The sequence below is a fragment of the Protopterus annectens genome, chromosome 13.part0, assembly GCF_019279795.1.
Source record: "Protopterus annectens isolate FY-2018-M chromosome 13.part0, PAN1.0, whole genome shotgun sequence".
NCBI lineage: Eukaryota > Metazoa > Chordata > Ceratodontiformes > Protopteridae > Protopterus > Protopterus annectens.
This window is the reverse complement of record NC_056747.1, coordinates 573,942,611-573,966,494: the sequence shown is the minus strand read 5'-3', so window position 1 is coordinate 573,966,494 and position 23,884 is coordinate 573,942,611. Positions and strand designations below refer to the sequence as shown.

The 23,884-nt window shown below is 42.4% G+C and overlaps 1 protein-coding gene across 2 annotated transcripts in view; it reads right to left on the bottom strand.

The window, feature by feature from the left end:
* Positions 1-459: 459 nt before the first annotated feature.
* Positions 460-23,884, bottom strand: part of LOC122787487 (CGRP receptor component) — a 325,947-nt gene continuing 302,522 nt past the window's right edge. For both annotated transcript variants that reach the window (XM_044054228.1, XM_044054227.1), the window contains exon 6: positions 460-923. In XM_044054228.1, coding sequence (XP_043910163.1) covers positions 768-923 — 156 coding nt within the window. In that variant the 3' untranslated portion in view covers positions 460-767. The remainder of the gene's footprint in view (positions 924-23,884) is intronic.

Below are 23,884 nucleotides of genomic sequence, written 5' to 3'. Positions count from 1 at the left end.
TGAAGTACTGCTGAACTGAAAACCAACTTGCATCACAGTTTTCCTAAATGAAAAAGGAACTTCACTAGAAAGCCTTTGAAAATAAAAAGGAACGTAATTTTTTTTCAAAATAACATTCTTTGTTGTACATCTTCTATTTAAACTAACAAGATCCACAACAAGTTCAGTCTGATGAAAGGAACAAAAGGGTAAATGGTAAGTCAGCAAGAAGTCAACCTAAAATGTTATGCCCGCTGGAGTCTATCAGACGTGAGGAGATGCACAGGTGAAAGCACTCCCACATACACATGTTTAGGAGCCTTCTGTCATGTGGAAATGCCTTCTAGCCTTCTTCAACATGTAGAATTTCTTCTGTGATATTTTGTTCCTCAGTGGATCAATAACCTTTTCTTATTTGTTCCATGGAACACAGTTTAAGAACATGCAGGTAGATGGAGATTTACTGGAAAACAATTTATGTGAACTTAAATGCATTTATTTTCATGATACTTAAGTATCTACACTTTCAAAAAATTACCTATACAGATTTGGTTAAACTTAAGCAACCTACTATTAAAATATTAAACTCCAGAGCATATATAAAAAATGAATATCAACTACATTCAGTAATTATCTGTGTCCAGTATAAAAAGTCCATGTCTTCTCCATGGTAGACAGCTGTACTGGATAAAAAGGCTGCAAATTAGTCCTTCCTACACACTCCATAGAGATTATATCAGGAACAACTCCTTTGATTTTGTACATTTACAAGGAAAAGCTCTGCACTGCTAATCCTCCTCATCCTCTGCTTCCACATCTGCTTGTTCTTGTTGCATTTCAGTGGCCTGCTCTTCTTCTGGATCTCCTGGAAGACACACTGTAATGGTTTGGATAAGTTCATCAATCTGTTGTTCAGTTAGTCTTTCTTCACTTTCTTCCACTATCTGTGAAACAAAAACAGCAGCAATATCATCTTTGGAATATCTGCAGTGCAATATTGTGAATTCCTGCAATTTATCATGGCTAATAAGGTCACTGAGCCCTTTCTTCTCACCTACAAAATTAAGTCAACACAGAGGCCACGCTAAAATATTTTATCAATGTTTCAAACTATTTTAATAAGTGGTTCCTCATACACAAAATTTCAGTAACACTATTTTAATTAGTAATTACTCACATGTGCACATTGTACAAATATACAATTACTCAAAGGCTGATTAACAGTAAAGAGCATTAGTTACTTTACAAGGCAAAATAACAAATGTCTTTTCACTGGGAAAACAAGATGTACTTTAAAATGATATGACAACTCATTTATAGTTTGTGAGTAAAGGCTATGAATGAGGGGAAACAGATACTTCAGAAAAGACACTAGGTAACAAAGAACTGGCAAAAGTAGTACATAAAAGGATTATATCATGGGTTACATGCAGAAAAAGTAAAAGGGAAAATTGTAAGCTGTCTTAATGGTATCTGGCCAACATGAAAGTTCCACAACATGTGTAAAATTTAATTTAATGTATGTATTTTCTTTTATTCACTGGCAAAGTCCATCTGGAAAATGAAATACCCATTTACAGTGGAGACCTGGGGTGAAAGCTCCAAAACAAGGATAGAAATACATTTTTGACAATTCAAAAGAAAAAAACTATCAACAAATGTTTACAAAGTATTCCAAAGCAAATGGTCAACAAACATAATTACAAAGCATATATATAACCAAAAATACACTGAGGTACCACACAATAGCGTCTTTAATAACACAAAAAAATAAATAAGAACAGTGGTGAGCGCTTTCGCAAAACTAATTGCTTCATCAGACATTTTTACAAAGCACGTCAGACGATTGTGAATAGAATCAAAAACAGTTACGATTTTACATACTTCAAACTGTAGGCGTGGTATGGCTACATAGTTTATTAGCTGCCAGGTAATATTGTAGGGTATATCTGAATTGTTGTGGGTTATTTAAAAGGCTGGTTTAGAAGTTTGTTCATTGCCTTGGAGATGGCGACAAGAGAACAGCAAGTCACAGTAAATATTACTAGATTTATTGGCAAAAGTTCTTAGGGCTCCATGTAGTACATGCTGTTGGATGGAATTTGACAGCAAAAGTGTTTTAAATGGATGGTGAAGAATTTGTGAGTAGCTGGAAGAGGCTCATGTGTCAAAGAAGTTCAATCCAGTTGAGGGATTTGAGGCCATAAAGCGACGACAGCCATTTGGAAAGCTACAGTTGAATTTGCTAATTTTGCTGTGGGTGCTTTCTAGTTTGTGTTTGGTGAAAGACTTGAGAACTGTGAATACTATAGAGGCATATAGGGGTTAGGAAGGAGAAAGGAGGTGGCAGCACTTTTTTCAATATGATCACTTAGCAGAAGCTCTCAAATGTAAAAAGACAGCTCAGTTTGCAGCATGTTTTTTTTTGACTGCAGTGCCAATGTGAAAATCAAATTTTAACTTATCAATGAAATAATTTTGTGTTGGTAATATTTTCAATTTTTATGTTGTTTGAGGAGATAATAAGGACAACAATGGGATATTAAAGCAGATTGCTCAACCTGCTGTCTCTTTTAGTCCCTGTTCATTGATACAGCCTCAGAAAATCACCCATGCAGCTTTAAAAATTAATCCACTCAACTGTTTTCACTGTTAGGCTTCCTACCTTTCCATATTGTTTTACTTTCACTTTGAAAACCAAGTTGGAAAACCTCTAGCTGGCTCTGAAATGATGATGTCACATCTGCCAAAGCTCTTGCTCTAGCTACCGGGACATTTCCTCCCCGAAAGTGATGCAATCCTCATCCGATTTGCATGCTGTATAGACCAGCCATTGGATCTCCCACATTGTGATGTTAGAGATGCCTTGCCCAGTTCACTCTTAACCTAGCAAAAATGTCAAACTATAATCTCACTTTTCTGAAGAGCCCTACCAATATCTGACAAAGTACAGATAGAAGCACAGTAACAGCTGCAAAAACAAAGAACATAAATTTGCAATGACCATGCGTAGACATTAATTGCTTTTTTTACATAAGAAGCAGATGTCTGTCACAATTAAATCAACAACACTACATCAAATTACAAGTAGCATGCAATACCATAATTTTCTTAAATTACCACTTAAAAGCATGTGGGTGCTGTCATGCAAATCTGTGAAATATTTTGTGTTTATAGTGCATCATTTGTTAGCTATTTAACCAAACAGGAAGGAAAAATAAGAGTGAGTTTGATGCTTTGCAAAACAGTGACTATTCCCAGTGCTATGGAGCTTGGTCTAAATTTGACATGAGGAGTGCAACAAAAAAGTCTCTCACTGTAAGGAAGGAAAGGCTGACAAGAAAACAGTACATTAGTCTGGTCACCTGCTGTAAGCTGTCAATCACATGCAGATAATGGGTCAAATTACCCTTAGCTCTTTGACAGCTAGGGAAGGTAGGTGTGAAGGGGGAGGGGAGATACCTTGAAGAACTAGATTTCAGTCTTCACAAAAGAAATCAAGTTAGCATTTCTAAGAAGAAAGAGCAATAAAATGTACTTTTCAATTCTGTTCTGTAGCATTTGCACTGCTTGTGTCTGAAGTAGTCATTGAAAAAGGATAAAATTTTAACCAAAAGTAGGTGACTAACACAGCAGCGAATGCCTGTAAAATCAGTGCACTGACAGGAGCTTTAGGGAAAACGTGGCAAATCTGATGCAATTATTTGGAGACAAACAATACATTCTGGGATACTTAGAGGCAGACTAAACAGAAATATTTCAAGAGGCCAGACCCCATGCAGTCAGAGTCAGAAATTGCGTATAAAAACATCTAAAAAGCTCTAAATAGTCACAGAGTGGTGTTAAAATGTAGGAAACACCAAACCATGATGAAATAAACATGTTTTTTTGAGTCTGTGGGTGTGGTTGTCCTTTAAGGTCAGTGTTGTTTTGATTTATGTTTTTAGGAAGGAATAGGATTAGTTTGGTTTTGTTGGGGTTTAACAGCAACTGAGATTTATTTAGCTAGCTTTCTATGGAGATGAAAGCTTCCTACGTGATGGTTTCTAAGGTGGGAAGATTTGGGTGTGAGCAAACTAAAGTTGAGTCATCAGCATGTTGTATTATTGTGGCAAGTTCTGATTATTTGTGCATGTCTTTAATGAAGATACTGAAAAGTACTGGTCCAAGCATGGAGCCTAGGAGGACTGCTGTAGTGACTGGAAATAACGTGGAGTGGGAATTATTAATTTTTAAAGACTTGGTGTGACTGTTTATGTAGCTGGTGAATCAGCTTGAGGGAGTTGAGAGGCCTGAAAGACTTGGTCTTTGGAGGAGCAGTTGATGTGAGACTGTGTCAAAGACATTTGACAAGTCCAGGAAAAGGTGGATACAAAATTACTTGAGTTTTTGCTTTGATTAATGGTATCTAGGAAATGCAGCAGGGCAGTTTCAGTGCTGTGGTGGAGTCAAAAGCCATGTTGGGTAGGAGAAGATAACTGGTTATCAAGCAGAAAGGTAAGGAGTTACTAATGTATGCAATTTTCAAGTACTTTTGGAAATAGGATGAGGGATTGCTATAGGGCATTAGTTTGACAGTTTGGTGAATGTGCCACCTTTGTGTAATGGGATTATGAAGGAAGCTTTCCACAGGGCTGTGATGTAGTTTTCTGTAATGTATCATTTTAGTTAGTATAGATACAGGGTTGTAAAAGGTGTCAGAGGCTATAATGAGGTATTAGGATGGCAGGTTGTTAGGAGCAGGCGTTGCGGGTTTCAGTTTTTTAATATATTTTGTAAGGTATTTGGATGGCTGTTAAATTGAGTTGGGGTATGAAGCTGTGGTCACAGGAGTTAGGTGTGTGTGGAGGGTATAGATTATTGCTCGAGTTAAGCAGAGTAAAGGATATGAAGTGTTTGCTGAATATGTCAGCAATGTCCCTGCTGTTTTCAGATGAGAAAGGATTTGGGGTGGGTTTTCTGCCTGGTTTTAAAAGGTTTATTTATTTATTATTTATTTATTTTACATTTGTTGACCGGGATAGTCCAACTGGATATATGTCCATTTTCAGTAGAGGCCCGGGGAGAAAAGCTCCAAGGAGACAAGTTAACAGACAAGCAGATAATTCAGGATACTTATTTTAAACTAGGCCCAATGGGCTTACAGTAAGGAATTAAGTATCAGAGAGGTACAGTTGATAACAAGTCTAAATAACAATATACAGAACAGATTAACACAGATAAGCCATCTTTCTTCAGTTGTGGTAAACAAGTTTTATGAGGATAAAACATGCAAGTTACAATGGTATAGATGAGATAAAAGTATTAGTCTGGTGAGGAACAGTGACATAGCCATTTTATTCTTAGGTAAGATTTGAGAGTTATTTTAAATTTAGAGAGGGATGCTTCAAGTGTTAAGGATGTAGGCAGAGAATTCCAGAGTTTGGCAATATAAGAAGAATATAGGGAGTCACCAGCATGATTGTGAGATCTGGTAACTGCTAACAGTAATTTGTTAGTGGAGTGGAGTTGCCTAGGACAGGAGTACTGTTGGATTAAGTTACTTAATGAAGGTGTTGTGTTTGGATGGTAGAGTAGCTTGTGTGTGATGATCAGCTGGTTATAGGTTAGTAGGTTTGGTAGTTCAAGCCAATCCAATTGTTTTAGATTTTGGCAGTGATGAGGTTATTTAAATTTTGCCAACATCTTTTGGAGATTTCTGTCTGGTTTGTGGAAGACATTTTTATCATAATGAACTTGTGTCTTTGTGCAGTTTCTGATGTACTAATATCTATATAGGTAGGACTGGGTCCTAGTTTTGTACCACTGTTCCCAGGCTTTGTCCCAGTCTCTCATGAGTTGTTTAGTTTGATGGGTTAAATACGGGGCAGAATTTATTTTTATTCTAATATCTCAGTAGAGCTTGTGTTTAGCATAGTTAAGAAAGAGTTACTGAAGTGATAAGACACAGCGTCATATAGAGGCAGATATTTGAGGGATTCCCAATCACATTGTTTAAGTGTGTCATTAAAGAAGGTTCATAGGTGCGTACTACACTAACCACCACAACAGCCTTTTAAACCTAGCCATACATCCCAAATCACTGACAAGTTCTGATACCCTTTACGAGTGTAAGGAGAGGCTTGGGAGTTGAAACATTTACAAACAGGCACCTGGGAAATTAACCATTTACAGGTTGCCTGTGTCCATTAGAGGCAAAGGTGCCACGCCTGGGGCAAATTTCCTGTTCCCCATCCAATTGTCCAAGTTGCATTTGAATTGAGTTAAAGAGGAACTCTGCTTCACATGGATGGGGAGCCTGTTCCAGAGAAGGGATAGACTCTGTGATACGTACCTGTCTCTCCAGAAAATACTACTTATATCACAAGCACGGCTTAAGTCTTTACAATGTGTAATTCTGGTCCTGTTTGTTTTAAGGACATGCAGGAGTTCAGTCAGGGTGGGGTCTGACATTGCCTTGTATGCCAGGCACAGATCTCCCCACGGCAGCCTGTACGAAACAGAATACAAGGATAGGTCTTTGAGGTGGTCTGCACCTGTCATGGTACTCATGTCCTGTATTTGTTTAGTGATGAACCATTCTGGATATTCCAACTGTTGGACATGACATGGATTTATCAAAATTGGTTAAGTTTCTCACACAGTTCAAGTATATGGTTGGGGGGAGGGGGGGCTTGTGGTATTCTCCATTTATTTTTTTTTAATTTCTGCAAATCTTTTGGTTTTCTAATTCTATGACAGGAATGGACCACATTCCTAAGTCAATGTATGATTAAAGTTTATGAAATTAGTATTGTTTCAATCTTTGATGTTAGCCAGAACTGCTCTTTGCAGCACCCACAATGTGCCCAGTAATGACTCCTCCTACTATTCGTACAGAGTTACATGTATTGGTAGCATATCCAAGTATGATTGTATATTCTTTTTTACAAGAACCATTCCTCCTACTACTATTGGAACTGTCTGGGTATCCTTCTTCTACACTGCCCTCATTTCTGCCTGCAAATCCTGGTATTTTATGACTTTGTGTCTCTCTCTGAATGCAAGACACTGTAGTCACTGGGTGTAACAATTTAAATTGTAATTTTGTCTTCTTTTCTTGGACTACTATATCTGGTTTTCACACATCTATTTTTTGAACTGTTAGTAACGGGTGATCCCATGTGATATAAACATCATCATTTTCCATAATGCTTTGTGGGTCATGTTTCCAGTGTTTTTCAGCTATTTCAATACTATAATGTTTGAACAATCCCCAATGCAACAGTCTTGTCACACTATTATGCCTTTCAGTATACAGTCCTTCTGACATTAGTATATCACAACCAGCAACAAGATGCGTGACCGTTTCCAATTCTGTTTTACAAAAATAGAAGTTATGTTCTTACCATAACGTTCCATGTTAGTTGTCTTCTTCTCGCCTTCTTCTTGCTGGATGGGTTCTCTAAAAGCTCGAGAGTTGGTTCCTTATATCCCACAATGCTAGGCGAGAGTTACCTCAGATCTCGTTTGTAAGCTAACCCAGCTTATATCAAAAACAGTATAACTGTGAAACAGAATCCACCTCTAACAGCAGGAAGAAAAGGGGTGACCTATATCCTGAAACAAGAAAATATGCATAATAGCATATGACTAAGAAAGAGGTGGTAGAAAAGAGAGGTCACGATCACAACTCCTCTAGGTCTGTCCAGGCCAGGGGGAAGGAGGGTGGGAAGCAAGAAGAAGGCGAGAAGAAGACAACTAACATGGAACGTTATGGTAAGAACATAACTTCTATATGTTAAGTTGTCTATCTCGCCTTCATTCTTGCTGGATGGGACCGCGTCCCTAGCACCTTGTCCCGGGTGGCCTAACGGAACAGACTCCTGAGAACAGTGGAACCAAAATTAGCTCTATGCCTAGAAGCTAAATCCAACTTATAATGGGAAATAAAAGTGTGAGGAGTAGCCCAAGCCGCTGCACAAATGGTGTCAATAGGCAGTCTGTCTTGGAAGGCTAGAGAAGTAGCCAAAGCTCTGGTGGAATGGGCTTTAGGTTTATTAGGCAGTTTTCGGTGTCTAATCTCATAAACAAGGGTAATCAGAGATGTTAGCCATCTGGATAAAGATACCTTTGAAACTGGAAGTCCCTTTCTGCTTTCCGCATAGGAGACAAACAGCTGATCAGATTTTCTGAATAGTTTTGTCCTGTCCAAGTAGTACCTTAATTGACGATGAACATCCAGGTAGTGTAACTTTTGTTCAGACCTGTTTGAATACTCCGGGAAAAAGACAGGGAGGTCAATGCATTGGTTTAGATTTGATGTTGAGACCACCTTAGGCAAAAAGGACGGGTTAGTTCGTAAGGAAACTCTGTCCTTATGGAACACAAGGTAAGGAGAATGACAACTGAGTGCTTGAAGTTCTGAAATTCTTCTAGCTGATGTGATAGCCACCAGAAAGAGAGTTTTCCATGATAATAACTTTAAGGAACATGAAGCTGCAGGTTCGAAAGGGGAAGAATCAAAGAAGCAAGAACTAAATTTAGGTCCCAAGGAGAAGGAGGATTTCTTACAGGAGGTCTGAGAAGAAAAACTCCTTTCAAAAGGCTTTGCAGAGTTTGTGGGACATTAGGGCAGATTCAGAAATACCCACATGGAAATTAGAAATAGCTGCCAATTGAACCTTAAGAGTAGATGGAGATGAACCTGCATGGAAGAGTTCAGCAAGAAAATCAAGGACTAGTTGGATGGAAGCGGTGAAAGGATCTATGTCCTTTCCTTGTGCCCAATATGAAAAGCGTTTCCACTTACTCAAATAAATCTTCGAGTGGAAGATTTATGGGAAGCTATCAAAATATCTCTAACAGAGTGAGATAATTGAGGAAGCCTGGCTACGGTTGGAAGTGGAGGAACCAAGCAGTGAGGTTCAGAGAGGGAGGCGATGAAACTGACCCGACTGATGGATCAAAAGATCTGGAACTAGGTCCAGATTCCACGGTCGCTCAAAGAAATCGATGTAGAAAGGGGAACCACACTTGTCGAGGCCAGTAAGGAGCAATGAGGATCAATGAGGCCTTCTGAGCGATAGCTTTCTGTATTACTTGAGAGATCAGTGGGAAAGGAGGAAATGCATACAGAAGTCCCGGGGCCAAACTTGGACTAGCGTCCCTGCTGGGTTGGCCTGGTAAAGGGAATAGAGTGAAGTATTCTCTGCACTTGCTGTTTTGGGGAGTAGCAAAAGATCGCAGCAAGGCTGACCCCACTTGAGAAATATCTCTCTCACTACAGAGTCTTTCAGAGACCACTCGTGAGGCATGAGAATAGCTCTGCTCAACTTGTCCGCAATGTGATTGGACTTCCGGGATGTGCGTTGCTATCAAGCGCTGAGAAGAAATCGCCCATTGCCACAGTCTGAGTGCTTCGACACAGGGGTATGATCTGGTTCCGCCTTGTTTGTTGATGTACCACACTACAGACATATTGTCTGTCTGGATTGCAATCGTTCCCAAGGGAAGAGAGTCTTGAAGGGCTTGCAACGCTAAAAGCACTGCTCTCATCTCCAGAACATTTATGTGCAAGTGGCATTCGTTTGGTTGCCATGTGCCCTGGACTGTCCTGCCCTGATAATGCCCCCACCCGATCAGGGAGGCATCCGTTGTCAGAGTAGCAACCGGAGGAGGTGGAACAAATGGTCTCCCCAACAGGAGCTGGGGGGAAGACATCCACCACATGAGATGCTTTTTTGCGTGATCATAATGGTGTGAGACATTGGAAGTTCCTGGTATGACCATTGAGAAAATAGCATCCACTGAAGGATCCGCATGTGGTATCTGGCCAATGGGAGGAGAGGTATGGCCGCTGCCATGATTCCCAACACCTTTAGAACTAACCTGGCTTTGGCTCTGTTGTTGTTGAGAAGAAGTGACACCAATTTTTGAATGTCTGATATCCTTTGGTTCGTTAGTGTTGCAGACATGTTTACAATATCTAAATTTGCCTATGTAGGTAATAGTACGACAAGGCGACAAAACAGACTTTAATTTATTGAGATACCCAGTTTTTGACAGCGAAAAGTGTAATCTCTGGCCATCAGAAGGAGATGCTTGGTGGGAGCTGTGAGGAGCCAGTCGTCCAAATATGGAAACACCTGGAATCCTTGTCGTCTCAGGTGAGAAGCTACCACTGCCATGCATTTGGTAAACACCGGGGGCAGTGGTGAGACCAAAGGGCAGGGCCCTGAATTGAAAATGACTGGTTCCCAGCCTGAAGCGGAGGAATCTTCTGGAGCGTCTGTTCATTTTATGTGATAGCACGTCCTGAAGGTCTATAGAGCACATCCAGTTTCCTTTTCCCAATAGAGGAAGAATGGATTGCAGCGTGACCATCGAAATCTTGTTTTCTTGACCGATCTGTTCAAGATACTGAGATCCAAAATTGGTCTCCAGTCCCTGTTTTCTTTGGAACTAAAAAGAACCTTGAGTAGATTCCGGATCCTTGTTGGTCTGCTGACACTGGCTGAATAGCTCTTTTGCAAGCAGTTTTGAAATTTCCAAAGCTGCTATATCCGGTGGAACATCTGGAAGGGATTTTTGACTGATTTGGAAAAGCGAAGAAAGGGGATAGAATAACCTGAAATGATGGACTGTACCCATTTGTCTTGTGTCAAGGATAGCCAGGCTTCTGGGTACAGTGACAATCTTCCTCCGACTGCCTCCGAAGATGGGCAGTCGGGCAACACCTCAGGGATGCTGAAAGGGCTTGTCAGGAAAGGCTTCCCGATTGCCCTGGTTCTGCGGACCCCTGCCCCTAGGCGGCGTCTACCATTGTTATTCCCACCTCTGCCTCTGGTAGGAAAAGCGACTCTGTCGTCAGGCGAAGTCCCTTGAGATTGTTTACGGAACCACATCTTTCCACCCTTCTGGCCTTTGGGGTAAGGCCTAGAAGGAGTAAAACGGACTCCGGCGGCAGAAAGGGTCTTGCCATCAGTCTCGCACCTAGTCAGGGTTTCTTTCACTTGAGGACCAAAAGAGATGATCCATCAAAGGGGAGTTCGTGAAAGACGTCTTGAAAGGTTCATAAAGTTGCATAGCCGCATCCAGGCGTGCCTACGTAAGGCTACCCTGTTCCTGCGGCTCTGCTCGCTCCATCGGCCGCATAAGAGGCATGGAGGAGTTGGAAATGGAATTAAAGATAGCCAGCTGCGTGTTCATTTTTCTTGGAACCCGCAGCTGTAGGGTCCTTCAACATCTCACTCGCTTCCTTGACCAAGTCCCTTTGAAGGCAGTGAAATGGCACAGGTAATTCAGCGAGCATGGTAAAAGTCGCTGAGGAGAACATCCGCTTCCCGTACCTATCCATGGACCTAGATTCCTTGTTAGGTGGATGGACAGGCACTGAAGGATCAGCCAGTTCCTTCTTTGTGGCGGCAGCTACCACCATAGCATCCACAGAAACTCCTTTTGATAAAAATTGCTTGTCTGATGGAGCTGTGATGAATTTGGAGGGTCTCCTGGGAGTGGGGTCCACTGAATCAGGAGCCGTCCAAGCCTTTAGCAACCACCTGCATGAGGGGTGAAGGGGGACACCCAGGAGGTGGAAGGACGAGAGCCAAACGCCTCAAGATACACAGATTCGTCCTCTGAAGGGTTGAGGGCTGGCCAATTTCCCCTCTGTTTAAGGATCTCCAGAATGTCTGCAAATGAGACATCTTCAGAAGGGGCGGGGAACCCTCAGAATCATCCAGATCTGTGTCCGACGTGATAGACTCAGGTGAGTCAATGTGCTTCCTCTTGCACTTCCTCTTCCGAGGGGGCTCTTCTGCCAAATCAGGAGAGGCCTCGGAAGTGGATGAAATCCCCAAAGGGGGTTCCTGAGGAGCCGGCTCTCTGCGGTCCGGGATGAGGGAGTGAGTCGACTTACCCTGAGGCAGCATAGAGGGAGGGGCTGACGGAGCCGACTGTGGAGTAGAGCCAGGCTCTAACACACTCCGCATGACCTCGAAGCACCCCTCTCAGGCAGAGCCAGAGGTCCCGCTCCGAGGAGCTAAGGACCCCCTCGGCACCGACAGTGATGGCTCGAGGCCGATGTCGAGCCGAACTCGCACCGAGAGGAGAGGGGGTCGGACAAGGGTCGATGCCACTCACCCCTCGAGCCGGCGAAGTCGGCGCCGAGATTCCTCCACGGAAGAAAGCGGAGCCGGCAGCGGGCGAAGACAATTGTCTCGGCTCCGGTGACCACAGTCTCGGTTCCGACGACCCGGCTCGAACTCAAAAGAGTCGAAGGAGGAAGAGTTGATGGACGGGCAGGCACCGACTGATGAGTCGGGCTCTGAAGCATCTGGGCAAGTGCCTCGGACTTAAGTAGTCGACTCACCACCCTCTGAAGGTCATGATCGGAAAGCCTCGATGACCTAGAGGAATGAGACCTTTGGCTCCGTTCAGACAGCAGGGAGATCCTGGAGCCGAATGAGCGGAGCCAAGAGAAGGTGACCTAGACCTCTTTCTGGTTGTCGGCTCCGAAGATCTTGTCGGAGCCGACACAGGTACCTCGATAACCTCGGCTCCGGTGAAGCCACAGAAACTGTGGACTGAGTCTTATCGGCTCCAGCCGAGCCGATAAAGGCAAAGGTTGAACAACCTGAGGTCTCGGCTCAGAAGCGGGCCGAAGACCTCGATGCCTTAGAGGGCTTCCCTGTTGAAACTGACAGGGAATCCTCTGGTTTTAACAAGCCTCTCAAAATTAACTTGTTCTTTCTCTCCTGCAGGACCCTGGGGCTGAAGCCATGGCACACAGCACAGGAGTCCTGCAGGTGCAAACCCAGACAGTAGACACAAGAAGTGTGGCGTCTGTCAGAGACATTTTCTGACAGCACGCATCACACTTCTTGAATCAAGACCTTTGCTTCCTTTGACATTATCCTAACTGACAGGTGTACACTAACACACACCAAACACACAGTTACACCCTGTCAGAAAAATTATTAATACTAAAATAATTAACAATTTTAGTAAAAATACTAGAAATTAAGCACAAAAAGTTAAACAAACTACAAAAACACACCCTAAGGAAGGAAGGCCAAAGGCCCAAGGGAAGAACCAGGTTCTTTTTAAAAGAAAAATAGGGTCGGGGATAAAAACTATATTCTACACTAATTTGTGAAGAATTAAGGTTAAAGGGAAAAAGAATAACTTTTAGTATAAAAAGCTAACACTCACCAGGAACCGGTAGAAGCAACCAACCTCGAAGCTGTAGCGGCAAACGAGATCCGAGGTAACTCTCGCCTAGCATTGTGGGATATAAGGGGAGCCTCGAGCCGGTGGAACCAACTCTCGAGCTTTTAGAGTGGCAACCCATCCAGCAAGAATGAAGGCGAGATAGACAACTTAACATCCTACATTTGTCTGTTTCACCCAAATGTTTAATGGACTGTGTAAACCAACGTGTATGTAGTCCACTATCTTGGGCCACCAATATTAACCTTTTATCTTTTGTTTTAAATTCACCTCTTTTTAACCACTCATGTCCGATCCTGATCAACATGAGGTTGTTCCAAGAGTTTTCTATACTTGCAGCTATATTTATGAATTTTCCACATTTCTTGCTTTCTCATCTGATCCTTCACCTTATAGTCTTTCTTTTGTTTTTTTGGCACATTCAGTTGCTGCCTGATTTTTATCTACTTCTGGTTTGATTTCCATTCCTGCTTGATGCCGATATGCTTCTGCTAAACTAAGCACAGAAGTCATTTAGACTTATTCTCCTCATGTTTCAAAACTTTCACTACGTTTAGGTCTTGTGAGACCAACAAATATGTATGCAGTCCCACAACTGCAGATCTATACATGTAATCAATTTCAAGGAGGCTCATACTTCCTTCAGAATAGGGGATATATAGTCTTGGTATACGCTGACTTTATAAATCATTTGATGAGCATGAAGCATCCTTCTTGTTTTTTTGTCCAACCTATCCAAACACCTTTTGGGGCCAGTCAATCACTCCAAAACTGTAAGTTAGGACAGGAAGAGCAAATTGGTTTACAGCTTGGACTTTGTTCCTAGATGTCAATGCTGTCTTCAGTTTCAAGTATTCTGAAATATCCATTACTAAGTTTTATTTGCATTTGTTCATGTTTTAATTGTTGATCCTTCATCATTTCCTAAATATTTATACACTCCCTCTTGTTGAAGTCCTTTTACATTACATTCCTGTCCCAAACTTATGTTTTCTTGGTGTTGCAGCTTTCCTGCTTTAAAGGTTGCTTTTGCACATATATCAAGACCAAATGACATTCTTATATCAACTGAAAATGTTTTCAACACATGCAGTTGTGCTTTCAGTTCCTTATCTGATGAACCATACAATTTTAAATCATTTACAAAGAGATGAAAGTCTTTACGCTTTGTTGTTTTCTAGGAGCCAAATTGTAGTCATAACCTAATCAGATAAGTAGACAGCTTAATGGGTTAAGGGCAAGACAAAAGAGCAGCAGTGACAGAGAGTCACCCTGGAATAACCCCTTTGAATTTTTATCCCTGGAATAATTTGTCCTTTATCATGGCCTAGCTGCAAAAGTGGTTTGCCACTGTGTCATGGACGCTGTAATGTAATCGATCAGTGAAGGGTGTAGATTGTTAAGCTCTCTTTTATCCATTAATGCCGGATACTGTTAAATTATTTTTTGTAGTCAATACATGCCATATTTAGATTCTTCCCTTATTTAACAACAAATAATCCTTTGTTCCATACGACTTACTTTTATTACTCTTTTTTTATATTGCCATTATTGAGTTTTCTTCTAAATGACTATAATCTCTGTTGGCTTTAATTCCAGTGTATAGTTTATATGTCGTCAGGAAGCAAGTTATTGGCCTATAGTTTTTAGGGTAGCTTGCAGGTTCACTCTTAAGTAGGAGCAATGTTTTTCCTGTTGTTAGCCAGGATGGTGTCTGTTCGGGGTGTGCATACAAATAGTTCTTACTCATGGCTAAATCTTCATGTACAGATGTTCATACTTTTAGCCAAAAGTTAGGTACTACATCCAGGCCCAGGGTTTTCTAATTAGGAGCTTTTCTTAACTTTGCTTCAATCTCCCTGGCCATTACTTCATCCCATTTCATATAGGTTCATAGGTTCATACTAGGCTATCTGCCCTAGGGCATTTATAAGCCTAGCCAGAGTGTGTTTGGCTTTCGCCACCCATTTTAAATTAATTTATCTATGCCCTTTTCTGAGGTTAGTATACTGTGCCTCTGTCTAACAGTGACACAGAAGTGATACCCGGGGTAAACCTAAGATCTCTCATCCACTCATCAAGATTCCTCCTGAAGAGAGAGTCAATGAGGGACTCTGCCTAACCTGGACTGGGATTTTATTCCAGAGTGAAGGGAGCCTCTGGGTTATGAATCTGTCCCTCCAGCATGTCCTATTTATTTCAGTGCTGAGGTTCAAGTCTCTCGAGCATGTAGCTCGATGGGATTTGGATTTTCTGAGGTGCAGCATGTCCATTAATTCCGGGTTGGACATGGCTTTATATGTCAGGCACAGATCGCCTCTGAGCAGGCGGTATGCCACTGAGTAGAGCTGGAGTTTCTTTAACCGGGCAGCATATGGCATCTGTTTGAGCCCTTTGATCCTCTTGGTGAGGTACTTTTGGGGTCTTTCCAGTTGCTGCAGGTGTCTGGTAAGGTACATCCCAAAAGGGGCATTGTACTCAATTATGGGCCTGATGAGGGATGAGTAAAGAGGCACAATGACCTCCCCTGATCTAGATGTGAATCTCTTCATGATTAGGTGGGCTATATAAAATGTTTTTCTAACCACTTTGGCCACGTGGTTGTCAAATGAGAGATTGCTATCAACTTGGGTCCCCAGGTCCCTAATTACTTCTTCTGTACTTAATGGATTACCACCCATGTGGTAATTTGTAGGTACTTTGTTTTTGCCAAAGGGGATGACTATACACTTTTTGGCATTTAGCTTGAGGCCATGGCTCTGGCACCAGTTGTCTGTTTCTATGAGGCCCTTTTGGAGGATGCTTGTGTCGGCTGGAGAGTAGATTATGGCACCCAGTTTGCAGTCATCTGCGAACTTGGTCAGCCACATTCCTTCCGTGTTAGCCTGTACCTCCGAGAAATATATACCGAACAAGAGAGGTCCCAGGACTGAGCCTTGTGGGATGCCACTTGTAACTGGTTTGGAGTCTGACATGGCTCCAGCAATTCTAACCATGTGGGTTCTGTCCTTGAGCCAGTTTGCAACCCATCTAGTGACAAAGGGGTTTATATTTAAGCTGATGAGCTTATCTATAATGCCAGAGTGGGGTATTGTATCAAAGGCTTTTGCGAGGTCCAGGTAGGCTGTGTGGACCACCTTCCCCTCGTCAATGGCCTTGGTGACTGTTTCAAAGAAATTTACCAGATTTAAGAGGCAGGATCTGCCCTTAACAAAGCCGAACTGGGTAGGATCCAGTGTCTGTAGGTCCCCAATATCTTTATTTATGAGGTCCATGATGATCCTTTCCATAGCTTTGCAGACCAAGCTAGTCAGGCTTATGGGGCGATAGTTTCCAGGATCCGTTGAGGCACCACCTTTGTGGAGAGGGACCACTGTTGCTGTAAGCCACTCTTTGGGTACATATCCTGTAGTAAGGCTGAGACTGAACAGTAGTTTTATGTTTGGGTTTAGCTCTTCTTGGAGTTCATGTAGGACACAGCCGGGACACCGTCTGGTCCCATTGATGCTGTGTTTTTGCTTTGGAGAGGCGGCTCTTACCTGAGCATCTGAGATGTCAGGGGCAGCCCGCTGCTGGGATAGATATGTGCGCTTTTGGGGGGGGGGGGGGGAGTTTGTGCTGAACCTGTCAGCTAGGATGTTGGCAATGTCTGTGGGTTCGTGTATTTTTGTCATTTTGGACTAATTCTGAGCATATCTGGGAATTCCCACCCAGGTTCCTAACATAACTAAAGAAAGCCTTGTGATTATCCTTAGTGTCCTGTGCAATTTTTCTCTCGAAGCTGGCCTTAGACGATTTTATGAGTGCCCGTAGTTTTTTGCTAATACTGATCAGAGATGCCTTCCATTTTTGGGATTTTGCTCTATCATGTAGTAACTTCCTCCTTCTATTGTATAGTTTGTTTATGGCTGGGGTCCACCAGACAGGACGTCTGCCTTTGGAGGATTGGGTCTTGGTTTTATTTGGGATTGCATGATCCATGCATTCCTGAAGGTGTTCATAGAATGCATTTATAAAGGATTCTGCGGTATGGGCCGTATTTTCCACAGGCCCGGGGGCTTTGAAGGATTCCACCTCGGTTTTGAGGAGTGTGAAATTTGCTTTAGAGAAGTTTTTCACTGTGATTTTCTGTACAGGGGGTGGGGTCTGGATGTGAATATCCAGTGAGATTAGTTTATGGTCTGATCTTACCAGTGAGGGATACACTTCTGGTCTGGAGCATAGATTCCCCATGTTGGTGATGATCAGGTCCAGTATGTTTTCCCCTCTTGTGGGAGTGGTAACAAGTTGTTCCATAGCATTTGAGTTTATAAATTCTAGGAACCTTTGGGCTAGGGTGTTGGAGCTAGAGTAATGCTCCCAGTCTATGTCTGGGTAGTTGAAGTCACCCAATATAATGGTGTTTGGAGAGACCTTCATATTTTCCAGTGTTCTCAGGAAGGCCGAGTGGGGTTCCTGGGTTTGGGAGGGTGGTCTGTAGCAGGCTGTAAACTGAAAGGCAGTTTTACCCACTGTTAGTTGCACATGGATAGTCACTGATGCTTGGTGCTGTGCCACCAACCTGGAGGTGTGGGCATCTTTGATGAATATTGATACTCCCCCTCCTTTTGTGGTTCGGTCCAAGTTTTGGGGTCGAAAAGCATGGCATGAGGTATAACCTGGTAGTGCTGGGGTGCTCTCAGGAGCCTTGAGCCAGGTTTCTGTTACTGCACAGATATCGACGTTCTCCATGCTAAGGAGAGTTAAGAGTGCGTGCATCTTGAGGTTTAGACTTCTGGCGTTGAGTAGCATTACTCTTAGTTTCTTATCCCTTGTGATACCTATGGAGGTGGGTTTGTCTTTTGAGCCTTGCCTAAAAAAGGCACTATGGGGGTAGCAAGAGCCTTTGCCAATATCCGAAAGCCCAGTGGTGACAGGTGCAAGCCGTCCCTAGCGAAGCATCATGGCTTGTCGAGCATGTCATCCCAGGCTGACAGGCACTGGATCCCCTTTGAATGACACCAATACTTAAGCCAGTTGTTGAAATTGATCATCTTGTCTTCATATTGTGGCCTCATTCTTGGTGAGGGTAAAATGCTACTCAAGTCAGGGTCATACCGGCCTGGGCTACATGCTCAGAGAGCTCCTTTATGTCTCTTTTCATGTAGTCCAGGGAGGTACTTCTCAGGTCATTCACACCAGCATGGACAATGACCGAGTCATATTTGTACTTGCCTTGGAGTGACCTGAGTGCTTGTGTTATGTGGCGGATCCTAGCGCCTGACAGGCAGCTCACCGTGACCTTCTCCTTGTTCAGCCTGGTGAGCGGGACATCAGTGTGCCTGACGATAGAGTCACCTATTACAAGTGTGTCAGGTGTGTTGTTTAGCCTTGGGCTGTGACTGTTCGGCACACTGGCTTTGTGAGCTATGTGTTGCACGTGTTTTGTTTTGGGGTAGCGGTTGCTTGGGTGTCTTCTTTGGAGGTCTCTGCTGCTTAGGCAGATTTTTATTCAGAGCCTCCGAGTATGTTTTTGTGTGTTTATGTGTTTGGTCTGCTGTCGTGGTAGGTCTATGTGAGACTGGAATTGTAGTGAGTGTGGTTTCCTTCTCCTCCTGACTGGTTACGCCAGTACTGAGTTGAGAGAGCTTAGCCTCCAGTTTGGCTATATGGTTGCATCTCTCACATGTGTTGGAATTTGTTGGGAGGAGGAAAGGGTTGTCTGTGTACATGAGGCAGTTGTAACATTGCCTCAAGATTCCCAGATTCACCAGCTGGACCGGAAAGGAGATTGACAACTGACCTTTGGACATGCTAGAATAGTATTGGGAATTCCTTTATAATTGAAAAAAGGGCCAATGGGGAACAAGGTACTCAAGGGGAGTTTGTGAGGGTGTAGTGCTTTTAATTTTTTAGTGCTGACTTATATAATTGCTTTAGTGAGCAAGTGCCAGGTAACGTAAATGCAATGTGTTACAGGTAACTTAAATGCAAAAACGACAAACAGTAACTTTCTTTCAAGTGAAACAAGGAAATAAGTACAGTAAGCAATGCAGATATCACTAGGGATCCACAGAAGCGCTGAAAAGCTGCATTTTAGGTGGAATTAACATTTCAGGGAAATAACAAGCAAATAAACAACAAGCATACAAACAAAACTAGATTCAGCAGGCCTGGATTTAGTCTATGCTACAGTAAACAAGGTGTACCAATTTCAGTAAGAAACAGTTCAAATATGCAGACACTATAAGCCTTTAACCAGAAATTCCCAGCTCAGAAGGGCAGAGAGCCCAGCCTCTCCTCCCACAAGAGTGCAGACCACGAACCTTCTTAATGTAAAATAACTGGCCTGAAGCCCAAGTACTTAAACCAGTATATATCTTGTACATTTGAACTCTGTATTGTTTTCTTTTGCTTTTCCTATCCATTTAACATCTTTGTTACGTTCCACAGGATCTTCATAGACATATTTCTCCAAAATGTATCTATTTCTTCTTTTTTTCTGGTGGTGTTTCAATTCTTTCTGCCTTGTTTCCCAATTCTCTAAGAAAAATTTGGGGTCATCAAAATATTGCTTATTTTGTGTATTTATCTGCATATCTTTTAAGTTCTTCTGACTGTGCTGATATTTTTAATTTATTAATTTGTGATACTGCATGACATATCCTGATCTGTTCTGATACTGAGCATTGATTTTTTTTTTTTTTAATGATGAACCATTGTGGCCATTCCAACTGTTGGATGCGACATGGATTCATCAAAATTGCTTAAGTCTCTCACAGAGCTGAAGTACTGGGGGGCTTGTGGTGTTCTCTGTTGATATAGGTGGTCTGATGATCAGAGTCTGGGAGGGTGCTGGCTGTCAATTTTATTAGGGTTTGTTGAGTATGTAGTCTACTATGGATTTTTTTTTTGGATGCTTTTTTGAATCAGGTTGGTTGTTGGATCAGCTGAGTGAAATAAGAGGTTAATACTACAGTGGGTAGAGTTAGAGTTGTTAGAGATCCAATCTATAATTAAGGCCACCAAGCAGGATGATTTCTTCGTTGAAAGTACATGATAAATAGTAAATATGTTTTTAGTAGTCTTGGCATTTTTGGGGGAAGAGGATGTAGGCAACTACAATTATGTATTTCTGACTGTTTAGGCAGAGTTTGACTACTAGTAGTTCTTCTTTGCTGTATTGTGGAATAGTTGGGAAGTGGATATGGACTTCTACGGTGGTTTAAAACATGATGGTCACACCCCAGCTCATTTACTTATGCCGTGTTTTCTAATGATGGTGTAACAGGGAGGGAGGATTTCTAAATCTGAAATTTCAGGTCATAACCAGGTTTCAGTGATAACTACAATGTAGTGTTGGTGGAATTCAATCCATGCATGAAGGTCTGATATCTTACTGCAGACGCTTTGGTCACTGAGATCATATATTTTTAGGCTGGTGGAAGAAACTGGGGTTTGTTGCACTTTAGAGGATTGCTGAGTGGGGAGTATTTTTGTGGGGGTTTGGACTGGTTGGATGTTGGGTTTGTTTGCTAGCGTTGGGCCAGGGTTGGGGTGTACATCTCTGCTCTCTATTAGTTTATTGGGGTGGATGGTGGAGTTTTTGAAGTTATAGAGTAGTACTTTTGTTTTGCACTGGAGCGTGAGTCTTTTATTTGGTGTAGGTTAGTAATGTATATTTTTTAGTAGGATTTTGTCTATGCTGAAGAGAGATGGCCAGATTACGGAGTTGTATGTATGGTAGGGTGTAAGTATGCTTTTGTGGAAGACCTGGTTTGAGTGTAGGTAGGGCATAATTCGTAAGCAGTTAGTTGGTTAGGATACATAAAATTCGTCTTAGGGGAAGCAGATGTATATGCATGATGGGAGGTGTAAAATAGTTGTACAGAAGTGTATAGAAAGGAAATGGGAGGAAGAAAACTATAAGAAATATTGGGATGCACCTTTTGGGTAGGGGGTTGATAAGAGAAGGATGGGAGAAAGATTGCTGTTTTCGATGTGTAATTAGTTATTTATTAGGTTTTAACTGGTTTGCTATACTGGCTGGTATGGGCAGCACAATATCAGAGGATATGTTTTTGCCAATGAAGTTTATGATATGGAGGTGGGGGGGGGGGGTCAGGTGATACACTTTGGTCAATGAATTTAATGACATGGGGGTGGGTGGGGAGTGCAGTGAGGTCATATGTAGCACAGTTGAGAGCAGCAGGGCTAGTCCCTAGAGAAAGAGTAAAACTTACCTGGTTTAGCTTGTGCATAATACAGGGAGGCACAGGGATGTAGTGATTAACACTTTAATTTACAGCTTTTGGTTCTCCAGTTTAGTTTCCAGCCAGAGCACCTTCTCTAAAGAGTTTGTATGTCTTCCACTGGGATCTCTAGTTTCCACCCACATCTCGAAGACATGCAGGCAGATGAACTGGTGAGGTTCACATTGCTCCTAATTATGTGTGCAGGATGCATGTGCCCTACAATGGAACAGCATACCATTCAGCACTCGGTCTTTCCTTATACCTCTTGCTTCTTGGAGTTAGGCTTCTGCTGCTTGCAACCGTGAAATGGCTAAAGCAGTAGATGATGGCTGAATGACAGTCATGGTTTTGAGAAAAGTACAGTTTTGCACCTACCATAAATGTAGATGTTTGAGTGTTCACACTGCTGCAGTCATCACACTTGGGTTATCCTGCCATCAGGCGGTCCCGTAGTTGGCCAGAGTTCCAAAGTCTTGGTCCGGCGTCGGTTGCTGTCGCTTCTTCCCTGACGTCAATGCGCCAGGGGTATATAAGATGCAACCAACGCCATTTTCTTCAGTTTTTCTTGCCCCAGATGTCAAGTGTCCTCAAGTAGGTAGGCAATACATATAAAATAAAAACAATACCTTCATTCACAAGCAAATACACCACAAAGGTTGTATAGGATAGTAAGGTATAGATAAGGCCAGCTAGTTCAGTGGGGATGGAGGGAGGGTAACCTGGACTGCAGCAGTGTGAACACTCGAACATCTATATTTATGGTAGGTACAAAAGTGTACTATGTTCATCATGTTACACTGCAGCTGTCATCACACTTGGGTAGAATCCCAAAGCTTAGGTTGGGTGGCTGGTCTATAAAGAGTTAAGATTGGCTATGAGAACCTGCAGAACTGCAGTGGCAAATCCTGCTCTGGATTTAGAGTAAAGAGGCAGGTGGTAATGCTTGGTAAAGGTGTGAACTGAACTCCAAGTTGCAGCCTCCAAAATTTCCTTGGTAGGTGGTACTCTGAGAAAGGCCGCTGAAGTGGCTGTAGCCCTGGTGGAATGTGGCCTAATGCTATTTGGGACTGATTTCCCATGTTGTGTGTAGCAGTAATGAATACAGTGTCCTATCCATTTGAATACAGTCTGCTTTGAGATAGCCTTGCCCTGTGATCCTGCGGCATATGCTACAAACAGTGGCACAGTTTTTCTGATCGCTTTTGTTTTGTTCAAGTAGAAGCATAGCTGCCTGTGTATGTCCAAAGAATGCAGAAGTTTCTCCCCTTTATTCTGGGGGTTTGGATAAAAAGTTGGCAAATGGATGGTTTGGTTAAGAGCCACACTAGATATCACCTTTGGCATAAATGTAGGGTTTGTCCTTAAAGAAACCCTGTCCTGATGAAAAATTATGAAAGGTTCCACTGCCATTAAGGCCTGTAGTTCTGAGACTCTTCGTGCTGAAGTTACTGCCAGGAGCAGAGCTGTTTTCCATGATAAAAAGTTTAGTTCGGCTGTATTGGCTGGTTCAAAAGGTGGCAAGGTCAGCTTTTCCAAAACAAAATTGAGGTCCCAGGTTGGTGTTGGTGCTCCCCGGGGCGGTCTTATGTTTTTAGCCCCTCTGAGGTACTGCTTTAGCAAGGGATGAGAGAATAAAGGAGGATCCGTGTTATAATGTGCTGAAATGGCAGAGGCGTGGATCTTAATTGATGAGAAGGATAGGCCTCTGTCCAGCATCTCAGTTAAGTATTGTAAAATCTGAGGAATGTTTGGAACAAGAGGGTCTAGGCTTTGAGCCTGGTTCCAGGCACAGAATCTCTTCCATTTTTCTGAGTAAGCTTTTCTGGTGCTAGGCCTCCTGGCCTCCAAAATGACATCCATAACCGCTTTAGAGAGAGGTGTTGCCTGTTTCACTAACAAATCCGCCATGCAGCCAGGTTTAGGGTTTTGAGCTGACCATGCAGGATCTGATTGTTTTGCTGAGTCAGAAGGTGTGGAATATGAGGCAAAATCCATGGTCCATATATATATATATATATATATATATATATATATATATATATATATATATATATATATATTAGTCCCTCTACTCATGTCAACTACCAGTCAAAAGGTATCTTCTCAACACATGATATCCTGTTATAGACACTATGACAGGGTTTCACATTTGCATTAATCAATGTAGCCAAATCACCTATAGACAATGCTTGCATTGCCAAGTAGCTGACTTAAGTGTGAAAAACAAACCTCGGGATTCAGAAAAAATCCCACTGTGGGCACTAAGAGTTGGACAGAAAGGACCGTTTCCGTAACTGCAGAAAATGCAATTCAGAAGCATATTAGCTGCGACAAGAAAAGAGCTCATTATAAGGTAATTTACATGTCTCTGAATCGCATGGTGTTAACAACTAGCACTAATAAGCACTTACCTGCTTTAATCACCTCCGGTGGCCCACACATCATGTTTACACAGACAT